Raw genomic sequence first — 15,120 nt, 5'->3', positions numbered from 1 at the left:
CAATGAGCAAATTAAGATTATTTACTACTAAGTACATTTTTACCATATTGTGGAGGCACTTCATGAGTTGACTTTGTTGCATGCCATTACCCATTCTGTGGTTTTGGTATTTTTTTGTACCTCATTGGTAGGTAAGCAGGTGCCATGAGTAAATCATTTGACCACACAGTGGCAAGAAATGTCCACAATATGTGAGATGCCTAATGGTATACAGAAGTTTTAAAAGTTTGGTTGGATTTAGGGCAAAGACCTCATGCTATAAGATCTATAAAACATTATTGTATGGAAAGAGCATAGCCGCAATTTTTATTTAGAGTGAGAGTTTACTGCACTGCTTCTAGTGAAGTGCCCCAAAGTATGTGATCGATACATTTAGTGGCCAAATTTGACACAAAATGCATTGCTACATACAGGCCAATGCTGTATACTTTACTGGAACATTAACATTTCACTGGAGAAGTTAAAACTGCATTATACAGAAAAGAGATCTAAAAGGTTGAGTTCTCTTTATAACAACTCATGTCCATGAGAAACTGATGATTTCGAGGATGCCTAGCCCAGAATACCATTCCAACTTGCCTCCAGTAGGTACCAAAGACTAGTTTATGTTACAAGATATAAGATGCATATTCAGAGTACTGTTGCACTGGGAGACTGTTGAAAAGAAATACAACATTATCCAACTAAAGTTCAACCCAGTTTACAACAGAAATTTATTAAAAGTTTATTTGGAACATTTATCTCTGAATGAACAAAATTGCAAAGCAAGTTGCAGCATGCTACCCCAAACCATGGTATCTGGCTGTTTGAGCTTTTGCACAACCTGAACTGTAATGCAGGTATCTTTGAGATCTCTGGGTAATCTGTGGATTTGCCATAAAAACATTATATAAGATGATAGGTAGTTGTCTTATTTCATACAGGCCTGTTTGAATATATTACCGAATGTTTGTTAGCATTGCAAAAATTATATGAATGAAGGGACTGCTCTAAAATAAACACATTCTTTTCAGGGAAAACTCATTTTATGTATCATGCTAAAAAGCTGTTCTGCTTCTCAAATTCCACTGATATTGCAGTGAAGTTGCTTTATCCTGCCTGTCAAAAAATATCTCTCAGTTTTCAGTGATATCTTGTATTCTGTTTATGTCATAGTTATCTTGGAATACTAGTGACCTGTGGTTTTCGTAATAAATGGATAACTATGTATTATACTAATTTTATTACAATTGGAACATTAGATTTGGAAAAATAAGTAAACTTTCATTACTTAATGATCCCTCTTTATGTGTAATGTAGTCTGCAAAATATACAATAATCAAGAATAAAGGAATTGTGTGGGTGAGCATTTTTAAGTCATCCTGTGTGGGTGAGCATTTTTAACAAGCCTAAAAGCACAACTACCAGTTATAATAGACAGAGCCAGCAAGAAGACAGTAAGAAAAAAAAGAGTTTTTCCATATTTTTGCAAAAGCTCAGTTTTTGTCCTTTCTCTTTTCACATAAAAACAAAACTATGTTAAAATTGGGTCTGGTTTTAATGAATGAAAGAAAAACAAATTTCTTGTTTTTCTTAACAGATTGGGCATCAAGTGTACTGTGGTAGTCTACATTGTGAAATAGAATTGTGGGATAATAGTATTGTTCTTTGTTAGGTTAATTAACAATGTCTTTCAGTAAGATGCCAAAGAGGACATCTTACTGAAAGACATTGTTACATTTTTACATTTCTTTCTATGCATGGTATGCATAGAAAGATAAGATACACTGTTATCCACATACTGCGCCTATTAGACTTAGAGAACAAAAAAGATGTAAGAAAGTGATTGTAGGAGGGGGGGGGGGAAAGAAGAAATGCCGTTGAAAGAGGAAAAGCACAGTTACTCCTCATACACCACTCAAAAACTCAGAATCCTCGAATAGGCAACACTTCTCCAGTAGAGAAGACTGTTGTTACTTATTCTCGGAAATTCCGGGCAGCATCAGGCTTCCCCTGGGGACCATTTTATGGTTATTTTGCCCTTCTTCAATGAGTGGGTAGGTACCCTGGTGATGCAATGATGACAAAACTGTTATGAAGTATAACTCCACAATATGGGAGATGTCTAATGGTGTATAAAGTGAATTAGACTAGAGCACTTTAAGAACTTAAGCTTCAGGCTGCAAAAAAATTAGATAATGTACAATTTTGTACAAATGCAGCATATTAAAAAAGCTAAAAACAGCATTGTTTTGGTTATCTCATATTGTGAATGGCACCTCCATAGCCAGGTGGGCAGGAGCAGCAGTGCATAGCACACGCTTCTTGATTAGACCGGCGCCTCCGTAGCCAGGTGGGAAGGAGCAGCAGTGCGTAGCACAGTCTTCTTGATTAGACCGGGGTTCAAGCCCGTCACCACCAAATATGGAGGATGCGGAAATGTCAGGCAATGACCACCGCATATCCCGGAGCAATATGGTCTTAGTTGCTAATGCTCCTAAAAACCAAAAAATAACAAACAATTGATTAGACCGGGGTTCAAGCCCGTGACAACCAAATACGGAGGATGCGGAAAGGTCAGGGAACGACCACTGCATATCCCCGGAACAATATGGCCTTAGTTGCTAATGCTCCTAAAAACCAAATAACAAACAAACAATATTGTGAATATGAGAAAAAAAATGAATATTAAATAAAATAAAATAATAATAAATAAAAATTTGGAGTGACCAGGTGGGCGAAGTAGGAAGGTTTTTTTTTTTTTTTTTGGCTGATGCTGTATAAGCTTGCTTTCTTGCATCATATGCCTCAACTAATGCTAATTGCATAGACCGGGAATGAAGAGGTAGTAGTGGGCCATTTTTGATTGCTGCAGATGGCAATAATCAAAATGAAGTGAGTACAGGCAGTCACAAAAGAACTGGATGCAGGGAATAACTTTGATATTATATACTTGGATCTTAGAAAGGCTTTTGATACTGTTGCACATGGAAGACTGCTGCACAAATTGGAGTGGTGTGGCATTGGAGGCAAATTGCTGCTATGGATAAAGGGGTGGTTGAGGGGGCGAAGACAGAGAGTGGTAATCAATGGACACTGCTCATCGTGGACTAATGTTATTAGTGGAGTCCCTCAGGGTTTAGTATTGGGTCCTTTATTGTTTTCTGTATTTATAAATGTTATTGATGATGGTATATCAAGCTTAATGTCCAAGTTTGCAGACGATACGAAGGTTGGCAGGGTTGTCAAGGACACTACTGACACTATGCTGCTGCAACAGGATCTGGAAAGGTTGAGCAGATGGGCTGAGAGGTGGCAAATGAAGTTTAACATTGACAAATGTAAAGTACTACATATGGGGAAACAGCAACCCCAGAGCAACGTATCAACTCTGTGGTACTACACTGACAGTGGTAGAGAATGAAAGGGACCTGGAGGTGGTTGTGCAGGCAGATATGAAGTTCTCTGAGCAGTGCAGATGGGCTGCAAGAGTAGCTGATGGTGTATTGTCAATGATATATAGGAATTTTTCTAGCAGGGATAAGGAGGTGATTATTCCCTTGTATAAGGCAATGGTTAGGCCACATCTTGAGTACTGTATACAGGTCTGGAGGCCTCATTTCAAGAAGGATGTAGAGCTGCTGGAACGGGTACAGAGAAGGGCAACAAGATTAATGAATGGAACAAAGGGTTGCTCTTACGAAGAAAGGCTTAAGTTTTGCAAATTACAGAGTCTGGAGACTAGGCACCGGCGAGGTGATCTGATAGAGGTGTATAAGGCTTTGAATGGTTTGAGCATGCTCAATGCCAATGGGATTCTTCATCTTGCTCAAAATAATCACCTCAGAGGGCATAAATTCAAATTGAGGAAGGACAGATGTTGGATAGATGTGCGGAAATTTGCCTTTGGCCAGCGAGTGGTTGGTTGGTGGAACCGACTTCCATCACTTGTCGTGGAAGTTGATAGCCTAAATAAGTTTAAGGCTCAGCTGGACAGGTATTTCGAACGAACAGAGGGGTGAAGTGGAAGTGGTTATTTTTTATTTATTTATTTTACTTTATTTTTTTTTTGGCTGATGCTGTATAAGCTTGCTTTCTTGCATCAAATGCCTCTACTAATGCTAATATCCCATTGCGGTGATCTTTTGTCTCTACAGGATACAATACTGAACACCCGAAAGCATGCATGTGTGGATTCCTTGGGAAAAACTGTCTGGCCCTTAATGTTGATAATGTATATATTGTGATAGGCCTAAAAATTAGAGTAGCAAGCATATTAAAAGCAGAGATTGAGCACTTGGTGGTAATATCCTGTCCTTGTCATCTTATTTGTGTGCCAAAAATGGAGCTAGGTATCTTCCTGTGAAAATGAATGAATACCTGGTAGATATTCTTTCTTAGTTAGAGAGAAGTGCTAAAAGGAAAGATAGATTTAAACAGTTTCTACCGATGTGTGCCACTGAAGTAAAAAAAAAATATATTTGAAACATACGTACACATGTTTGTCTTTGGTTAAATGTGTAACTGTAAAGAAGAGGTTAGAAGTGATCAGGAAAGCCATATGAGTACTTTTCAGTTACCAAATTGAAAAGTGAAACAAGTGATAAATTCTATTTATACTCTGTAATCACTACATAAAGTTAAGTTCACAAGATAGAGAATATAAGAACATCACCATATATAGCAATGTGGCTTGAATCATGGTCACTCAAAAACTGGCGCCTCCATAGCCAGGTGGGCAGGAGCAGCAGTGCGTAGCTTTGGAATTCTCTTGGCAACTAAGTCTAGACAGCAGAGCCATTGTTATGAGGAAACCTTTGACTCAGCATTTCTGACAAAAGACCGACTCTGCAACAGTGTCTTTTTTGAAGAGCAATCAAAATCTGTACATATCTAATAGAATATCCAAACAAATTCAGAGGCAAAAAAATCGTAGGGAGGTTAATGCTTGAAAGCATACTCTACTGATAAGCAAACCTGTGTTGCTTACCAGTGGAGTATGCTTTCATATAATAAAATGTGTATTTTGTAAGTGCAATTTAATTTCTGGTGGTCTATTGTGGACTTCACAAATGTTTTTTTTTTTTTTTTTTTTGTAGAAAATCTGTTTTTGCCCAAAAATTTCCTTGTTTCCTTCCTCTAACAAATACCTGATTTCCAGCTTTTTTGAAAGTCAAAAGTTGACAAGTGACAGCTTAATCAGTCCTGTATTATGTTCTGCTCTCAGTGTTTATCCTTAAGCTAAAATAAAGCAATATTTCCATTTGTTGAGCACTATTGCATTCACAATGGTGGTGAAGACCATTTCATAGAATTATCTAATTATTTGGACAGCTATGTCATTTTATCTGTAGGAACTGTCACCCAACAGATGCAGCCTTGCATAATGTTATCACTATACCACAATTTTTTTTGCAAGCCGTATCTGTTAAAAAACCAAAATAGAGAAATCTGAACTTATCAGTTATTTTTATTTGAAGGACATTTCCAAGGAAGTTCCATGTTGATATGTTTGCAATTTAGCCACAGAAGACTCACATAAGAATGAGTGGCATTCAGATCACCTCTCACCATCTCTCAATTCAGAAACAGCAGCAGTAGCAGTAGTGATGAAAGACTGCTGAATGATTACTAAACACATTGATAAGTCTGTTGGTAAATCTAGAAGCAGTGCATATAGCTGAGAAAGGAAAGGTGTTTTATTGATGCTTACCAGTGTTTCTATATGATGTTCCACAAATATCACACTACTGGCCTTACTGCAAGAAGACAGCAAAACACCTTTACAAAATGGATAAGATGTGGGCACACGTCCTCATCACACAAGAGATTTCATATTATGCAGTCAGAAGACAAGCTGTTGGCCTCGTTTTTTTTTTTTTTTTTTTATATATATATAATTAGGGAGTTTTGTTGATTACCTCAAGCATGCGGCCATAATGACAGGCCAATATTATGCAGGATTAATAGCAAAAATATCAAAGTGAAATGGTGAGGGGAATGATGTTGTGGCATCCTGTTTCACAAAGGTACATTAGCACAAATTTACTATTTCAGTGTCTTTTGAATAAAGAGGTGATGTGTACTGTGAAAGACTTGATTACAGAGAAAAATTTAATTTTTTGTATGCAGTATGAAAGGATTGAAGTGGCATTGGTAAAAATATATTACAGTTCTTGGGAAGGAACTGGACGGAGCACTGAAATAAAACTTTTTTAATCTTTTTTTTTTTTTAATAGTTATTTCACAAAATTCTGTACCCTCACATTCACAACTCTCGTATTTAGCTGATGGAAGTATTTGTAATTTGGTGACAGTTTTTGATGTGCCATTAAATTTTGTCTCATTTATTAGCATGCCTTCTTTGTCATGTTATTCCCTAAAGCATTCTTTCTACATAGAGTAAATGTTCTTTGATTTACTCTGTTAGTTATTTGGATCCCACAGATATGCTTGCAAATATATGGGATCCAAATAATAATTGTGCCCCCATTTAAAGAATAAATTACATAAATGGGAGCTTACATATGCTTAGTTTTTCCTATGTTCTATTAATATTTTAGAAATAAACAAGGAGTTATCTTTTATTCAGTCAGTAGGATTTCTTCTTTACCAATTATCCTATAAGGATAATTGGTAAAGAATAAATCCTACTGACTGAATAAAAGATAACTCCTTGTTTATTTCTATAAGGATAATTGGTAAAGAAGAAATCCTACTGACTGAATAAAAGATAACTCCTTGTTTATTTCTATAAGGATAATTGGTAAAGAAGAAATCCTACTGACTGAATAAAAGATAACTCCTTGTTTATTTCTATAAGGATAATTGGTAAAGAAGAAATCCTACTGACTGAATAAATTAGATATATTGAAGTTTTTTGAAAGTTTGCATTATTACAAAGTTGCATATTGCTTGTAGTATTTGCAGTGAAATCACTTTGTTACAAAAGTCACATCCTTTAGAATGTTGATTACTTATAGCACCCTTCATTAAACTAATATTTGTTATTTCAATAATTTAATATTCATATTTATAGGTGTCCTTCACTACTACCAGGCACAGCTTACTGATATTGTCCAGTATTCTGATGTTAAAACTGAAATGTTTCAAGGATTTCGAGAAGTAGGAAATGCTATTCTGTTTTGTCTGTTAGTTGAGCAGAGTCTTGTAAGTAATATTAGAACTTAAGGAAGAATCCATATAATAATTTTATTTTGTGTCTCTGTTTTTTATAAAATGTGAAACAAAAGTCAGCCCAACTTGAAGAAGCCAATAGGGCTTATTAATCATTATGCATCACAGTTTATGTGATGCACAAATCATCATCATCATTAGCCATTTTCAATCCAATGCAGGATGAAGGCCTCTCCAGCAACTTTCCAGTTCCTTCTGTTTTGAGCACTGGCCATCCATTTACTACCCACAAACTCATGAATTTCATCTATCTATCTCCACCTTTGTCTTCCAGGTTTTCTTCTAGCTCCTCTTGGATACCATTCTATTATTTTCTTAGTCCATCTGCCATCATGTCTTCGAGCTATGTGTCCTGCCCAAGACCATTTTAGTTCTTTAGTTTTGATAAGAATGTCCTTTACTTGAGTTTGCTGCCTAATCCATGTGTTTCTCTTCTTATCTAACAGTCTGATTCCCAATATAATTTGTTCCATTCTTCGCTGTGTAGTTCTCAGCTTCTCTTCCATTCTTTTGGTGAGTGCCCAAGTTTCACTTCCATAAGTCATGGTGGGGAGTATACATTGGTTCATTATTTTACGTTTCAGACAAACTGGGATATTGCTCTTCAGTATGTGACTATATTTCCTGAATGCTATTCATCCAAAATTTATTCTTCTCTTGACTTCTAGCCATTTATAATTATTACAGCTAATAACTTGTCCCAGATAAGTATATCACTCCACCTTTTCAATTACTGCTCCTCCAATCATTATTTCCCTTTCTGTGGCATACATGTTCATCATTACTTTTGTTTTAGCCATATTCATCTTTAGTCCAAAATCCTTACTAATTGTGCATAACTGATTAAGATTTTCCTCTAATTCTTTGGGATCGTGGCTTATGACCACAATGTCATCTGCAAATCATAAATGGTTTAGGTACTCTCCTTTCACATTGACTCCTTTCTGCGACCAGTCTAATCTTCTGAAAGCTTCCTCAAGGGCAGTAAACAGCTTCGGAGATATTGTGTCTCCTTGTCGAACTCCTTTCTCGATTTTAAATTTCCTACTGTCTTTGTCTAGTCTAATAAAGGAGGTAGCACTCTCATATATTTTCTTCAAAATCATAATATATGGGGTATCTATGCCTTGTCTTTCCAGTGCCCTAAACATTGCCTTATGCTGTATGGAGTCAAATGCCTTTTCGTAATCCACAAATGCCAGGCATAATGGTGTTTTATATTCATTTGCCTTCTCCATTAGCTGTGATGTTACGTGAAGGTGATCCATAGTTGAGAATCCTGTCCTAAAGCCAGCTTGCTCTTTCGGTTGATTCTCATCAAGTATTCTTTCTAATCTGTTAGTAATGACCCTTGTGAACAACTTGTAGATGTGGGATAACAAGCTAATTGGTCTATAATTTCCAATTTCTGATTTATCTCCTTTCTTATGCAGCAAAACTATGATTGGATTATTCCACTGCTTAGGTGTCACACCTTTTCTAATGCACTTTGTGAAGAGCCTTGTCAGTTTTTCTGTTATGTCTCTTCCTCCCAATTTTAACAACTCTACAGTAACTTCATCTTCCCCCGGGGCTTTCTGATTCTTCATTTTCTTCAATGCATGTTCTACCTCATCAGGAAGAATATCGGGTATGTTGTACGTGTTGCTACTTTGCAATCCATCTTCCCCACTGCTGGCATCATTCCCTCGCTCCTTGTATAATTCTCTATAGTAGTCTTCTGCTATTTGAATTATGCCTTCTCTGCTGTTTATAAGTACACCATTGCTATTCTTCAGTTTCAGTATCATTTGTCTTTCTGTATTACTGCTCATGGCTGCTGATTTAAATCCTTTGTTTTCCCTTAATGCTTGTTCTACTTTTCTTGTGTTAAATCTTCTTATGTCCTCTCTGAGTCACTTTCTAATTGCTTTGCATAACTCAGTATGCACAAATATATGGATCAAAATCTCGTATGGTTGCTATGGTCTTATGTGTTCTATTCCATTACAGAAATGGGGAGTTATTGAATAAAATATTCGACATGGCCATGACGAGCACTGATTGATTTTCATGGCTTTTTAGTTCATATGCATTATGATATTTTTATTTGCTTCATTATGTCATCTTCGTTATTTATAAAAATGTTCTTACCCTTATATTTCATGTATTATTATTTTATATATAAAACTGTGATCTGTCCAAAACATCTAGTGTTTGTCTGGAATTATGTAGGTTATTACAAAACTTAACAAAACTGTTAAGTTTTGTAATAACCAAGCTTAGTTTTGAAAAGTCCAAGAGTAGGAAACTTGCCTGTTAGCCTTTTGGTCTCTTATCAAAGCCCATCTGTTTTATCCTGATGATTCTTTTGCATCTGCATTTAAAGAAAAGGCTGATTTATCAGCATCTTACTTTTCCTCTAACTTCGTGTGAATCTTAGGGTCTTCTGCAGCTATCACACTTTTTTGAGCTTCTCAATTAAGGTAAGTTAGCAGAAAAATTATGGTTTTGAATGTACTAAAGGACTGGTGCATTTCATTTGGGAGAGAGGGGAGGTAAGTTAGTGTTCGTTAAAATTTACTGGTGTTTCTATTTCTTTCTGCTTTATATTTGTGTTAAACTTATAATTTTCATTGTTAAGATTGTGCAACTGCAATTAGTTTTTAAATTGAATAATGAAAAGCATCAAATCTTTCACAGTCATTTCAAGTATGATAACTATTGGTAGGTTATGATAGCTTGTAATTAGTGAGTGTAGGCCTATGTATAATTAGCTTCATTGATTATTTAGTGATATTTTTGTAATTTCAAGGTTTTATTTAGTAATGAATATGAAAGTGGAATTGCCAGCATTAGAAATGGTAAGTGCTAACTTGACTGTGTGTAGTGGGGATGGAATTGCCACTGGTGATCTACATTTTTGCCACCCAAAGCTAAACTTCATAAGATCAGTCATTCTGTTTCTAAAATTTAATATTTGTGTGTCTTTGGTCCTCCCTCTCCCTCCCTCCCTCCCTCCTTCCCTCCCTCCCTCCTTCTCTCTCTATCTCTCTACTGGTAAAAATATAAAACTGCATCATTCATTTTATTAATACCTCTAAGGCCAGGACCACTACTGCCAAGCATCGATCCTTAAAGACATTCTATGTAAGGATAATGATTAGTGCCCCCTCACCAATATAGTTGCCCAGCTTTGAAGTGTAGTGACATCTTTTTATCCCTGCTTGTTTTGGCCCAGTCAGTCATTTAGAGAATACCATCTCACCAGCCTTGTTGACTGTTTGGATGGTAAATTTCATATTTGAGTGTATTCTAACCCATAAATCTTTTTTGTCCTGAATCACTTTATAACTCCTGTCTATCTCCCTGCCATCCCAGTTTGCAAGTTACCCCTGAATTCTGTATTAAACCATCCATCCTTCCTTCCAACCATCCTTTTACAATTTGACTTTGTGCACCATCATGCATGTAGTCTGAGCAAGAGGAAGAATCTCACCAGCACTGAGCTTGCTTCCATTCCATGCCTTAAACACCTCAATCAGATCACTTAACAGATTCCTATTTGCCAGATGCTCCACTTGCAGATCTAAAGCCTTTCTTGGTAAGAGCACCCCTTTATTCCTCTCATGAGTCTTGTTACCCTTCTCTGTACTCATTCCAGCAGCTCTGCATCCTTCCTAAAGTGAGGTCTCCAGACCTCTATGCAGTACTCAGGTTATGGCTTAACCATTGCATTAAAAATGGGATAATCACCTACTTATCCCTGCTAGCAAAATTCCTATATATCATTGACAAAACCCCATGAGCTGTCTTGGCAGCCTGTTTGCATTGTTCAGAGAACTTCATATCCAAATGCACAATTACCCCCCAGATCTTTTTCATTTTCCATTACCCTGAGTGTAATACTACATGTTTGGCTTTGATATGTTTCTCTGGGGTTACTGCTACCTACATGCAGTACTTTGCATTTGCAATGTTAAACTTCAGTTGCCATTTCTCAGCCCATCTGTCTAACTTTTGTAAATCCTTTTGCAGCAGCATGCTCTCATTCCTGTCATTGACCACCCTGCCAATCTTTGTATCATCTGCAAACTTGGATGTTAAACCTGATGTGCCCTTCATCAATATCATTGATAAATATAGAAAACAAAAATTGACCCAACACTGAACCCTGGGGAACTCCACTAATAACATTAGTCCACAAAGAGCAATGTCCATTGATTACCATTCTTTGTCTTCTCCCACTCAACCATCCCTTTATTCTATAGCAGCAACTTGCCCTTAATGCCACACTAGTCCAGGTTGCACAGCAGCTTTTTCTGCGCAACAGTTTCAAAACTTTCCTGAAATTCAAATATGTGATATCAAAATTACTTTTTGCATCCAATGCCTTTGTGACCACATCATAGTATCCATTAAAATTGATCAGACAAGATTTCCCCTTAACGAACCCATGCTGTGTTTGAATTATAATTGCAGCCTTGTCTAGATGATCCTGCATTACGTCTTTTAGCAGTGACTTCATTATTTTTCCTGTAACAGAAATTAAACTAAGAGGTCTGTAATTACTTGTGTTACCCTTTGATCCCCTTTGTGAATGGAGGATACATTTGCACAACTCCAGTCTGCGGGGACTTCCCCTGAATCCAAAGATGCTCTCATAATTATGGCTAAGGGTTTGCTTGCCTTCTTTGCTGCCTCACTTAATATAATTGGATACATCCCATCCACTCCAGGCGGCTTTCTTATGTTTAACTTCAACAATTTCTTTTCCACTTTCCTCTGTTATTAAAAAATTACTGAGCACCCTATTAGAATTTAATAAACTTCTTGCATCCCCTAAAGAATTCCTCAAGTGTGAATGTAGATGCAAAATACTCACTTTGTTTGCCAGCAGCCTGAGCAGGATCATCAATATCAAGTAGGCCAATTTGGTTCGTCCCCTTCCTTCTGGAGTTTACATAAGTAAAGAAGTCTTAGTTGTTTTTCTTTGCATCCTTCACGGATGATTTCTCGTAATCTGCCTTTGCCTGCCTAATCTTCTTTGTGACTTGATTACAGACAAGTTTATATCTACCATAGGCTTCTATGTTGCCTGATAATTTATATGCATCCCATACATTTTTCTTCTCTGCCATGAGTCTCATTAGTTCATCTGATATCCATTTTTGCCTAAATCTTGAAGAGTATTTCTTTGTTGGTATGAAAAGCCTAGTAGCTTCTATGATTAATTCCTAGAATGCTTCCCATTTAGAATTGGCTGATGGTAACATCATCAATTGTCCAAATGTATAGAATTCAAAAAACCATCTGAGACCACTGTAGTCACCATTATGAAAGTAAAAATCCTTTCCTTTACCCTTGCAGTCTTTTTCCTTTATGTCTTTAAGTAAATCCCACATCAATACGCTTTGATCACTGCCACCTAGTGGTTTTTTTTTATCATATTTTTAATGCATGAATAATCACTGCTGATAATCAGATAAAGTATATTACTCACTCTTGTTGCCTCTCTTCCATGCTGCTGCTGTAGAAAACACACCCAGTAAATCCACAAAATCTTGCTAGTCTGTGAGTGACCAACCCACAAATTCCAGTCAATATTTAAAAGTTAATGATCCCCCATTATAAGACTTTCTGATTACTGGCGCACACTATTCCTCTGTATAGTTGTTTGATGTGCTCATCAGAGTCATTCGTCCTATAACACACTCTTGCTCTAATTTTTTGCTTTCCTAGAGCCTATATCACAATAGACTGACTCAACATTGTGCTAACAATCCATGACAACTGGATGCACTGCCTTAGATTTTATATGCTTCTTAGAGGCACCTCCGTAGCCAGGTGGGGCAGGAGTGGCAGTGCGTAGCACATGCTTCTTGATTAGACCGGGGTTCGAGCTCATGACCACCAAATACGGAGGATGCAGAAAGGTCAGGGAATGACCACCGCATATCTGCGGAGCAATATGGCCTTAGTTGCTAATGCTCCTAAAAACCAAATAACAAACAACAACATATGCTTCTTAACTGAGAGCATAATTCCTCTCCCCCTTCTATCCCATCTGTGTACTGAAAATGAAGGATTTAAATGATTGTTATGAAGTTGAGGGAGATGATAGTGACTTTCAACTTGATGAGTTAGAAACTGCTATTTCCAAGATTGAAAACAACAAATGGTCAGGAATGGAACTTGTTGAGGGTGAAGTTATCAAGCGAAGTTTCAGGTTGATTTCAAGTCATCTTCTCAGCATCTTCAGTGCATGTCTATGAGATGGGATCTTTCCAGTCCAGTGGAAGCAGGCATTGCTAAAACTTCTTTTAAAATCTCCAGTGAAACTGAAAGACAGAGTGGAATCTTATTGCCTGATCGTTTTATTGAGTGGATTTGGAAAAGTATATGAAAGACTCTTGGCGGTGCAAATAATGAATCATGTTACCTGAGATAACTACATTTTATCTGACAGTCAATATGGTTTCACTGCAAGCAAGGGAACAGATTGAGGTGTTACAGCAGCTGGTCATTTGTGGGCAACAGCATACGGTTAATATAATTTGAGCATTTTACACAGTTTGATTGGAACAGTGTGTTATTTCTTGTGACAAACAAAATATAAAAGCAATTATATTTTGTTATAAAGGACTATTTCACAAACATAACTGTAACTGTCAAGTCTTCCTGTGCAGTGATTACAAAGAATATAATAAAAGGTTGTTGCCCTTGGGATCTGTCTTTGGGCAGTTTTTATGGAACCTGGTGCTCAATGAATGGCTGAAATGAAACTATAATTATGTTGCGATAATAGCATATGCCGATGACCTGATTCTTTTAGTGGAAGATTCACGAGTGCAATTGGAAGAATGTTCAAACTTGATTCTGTCGTAACTACATCAGTTGTCTAAACTGCATAGATTGATAGGGTCCACAGCAAAGAGTAAAACTGTGTAATTGATAGGGCACCTGTCAGTGACTAGGAACTCTGTGGTTTCTTTAGATGGAACTCATCTCCAGTTTGTGAAAATGATAAAATTCTTAGGGATCCTAATTGATAGGCAGCTATGCTTCTTTTCCCAAATTAGGGAAAAGAAGCATAGCTGCATCTTTTGTTCTTGAGGATGTCACAGACATTCTCTCAGATATGCCAGACAAGCTGTACTGGCTACATGAGAGTCTAAAACATTGATGGAATAATATTCGGGTGACATTCAAGTCAAGTAGACCTAATTTCGGTGAAGTCCAGATGGTCTGTGACAGCCAAAACCTCTGCTTGCACATTCACGATGGTGAGACAGTAATCCTGGGTATAACCTCCATGCACAAGCACACTGTGAGTGACCACCCAGGTATGAACCAAGGTAAGCAGGGGTCAAGGTATGGCACTCACACCACATGGAGGAATGCTGCCCCTCTGTGTTACCAGGCAATACTAGGTGGTAGATAACTCTCATCAACTGGTGCAATACCACCACTTTGCTTATTAGAGGCTTGAAGTGGCGGAACCCATGTTTAGTCTCCAGAGCTAAGTTTCGGTCAACTCTTCCATCATGTAGTATGACTGATGACTTTTGAGGTTATGATGAACATCATGGCAAGATCCAATCTTCCTTACATTTTGAGGGTACAGCTCTAAAACGGTGTTTGCAAGCCGGCCGCTAGTTAGAACACCAGACCGAACCTATTGGTAACTCTTTAGGAGGATTCCGGATAATCTTGCTACCTTTACTCTGCCAGATAGTGACTGGAGGGAGTCCTAGTAGTGTGTATGTGGTGGGGGGGGGATATTGTCGAGGACAAGTTATGCGAAGGATCTGGGTATATTCTTACCATGTGTACGCCCTATCCAAAAATTTCATTACTTCATACAGCATACCCCCCCCCCACTTTTTCTTACTATTGAATACACCATGAATTGTCAAACTAATAGAGTAAGCTTATCTACGAAAAGATCTAAACCTCCCAAAC

At 37.3% G+C, this 15,120-nt stretch overlaps 1 protein-coding gene across 2 annotated transcripts in view; it reads left to right on the top strand.

The window, feature by feature from the left end:
- Positions 1-15,120, top strand: part of Cyfip (Cytoplasmic FMR1-interacting protein Sra-1) — a 425,647-nt gene that overhangs the window by 357,172 nt on the left and 53,355 nt on the right. For both annotated transcript variants that reach the window (XM_090369296.1, XM_090369295.1), the window contains exon 23: positions 7,019-7,149. In XM_090369296.1, the coding sequence (XP_090225422.1) occupies positions 7,019-7,149 (131 nt within the window). The remainder of the gene's footprint in view (positions 1-7,018; positions 7,150-15,120) is intronic.

The sequence above is a fragment of the Mastigoproctus giganteus genome, chromosome 3 (genome assembly GCF_048544385.1).
Source record: "Mastigoproctus giganteus isolate SK-2022 chromosome 3, ASM4854438v1, whole genome shotgun sequence".
In the NCBI taxonomy this organism is placed as follows: domain Eukaryota; kingdom Metazoa; phylum Arthropoda; class Arachnida; order Uropygi; family Thelyphonidae; genus Mastigoproctus; species Mastigoproctus giganteus.
The sequence above is the reverse complement of the archived record's forward strand: the minus strand, read 5'-3'. Positions and strand labels throughout refer to the sequence as shown.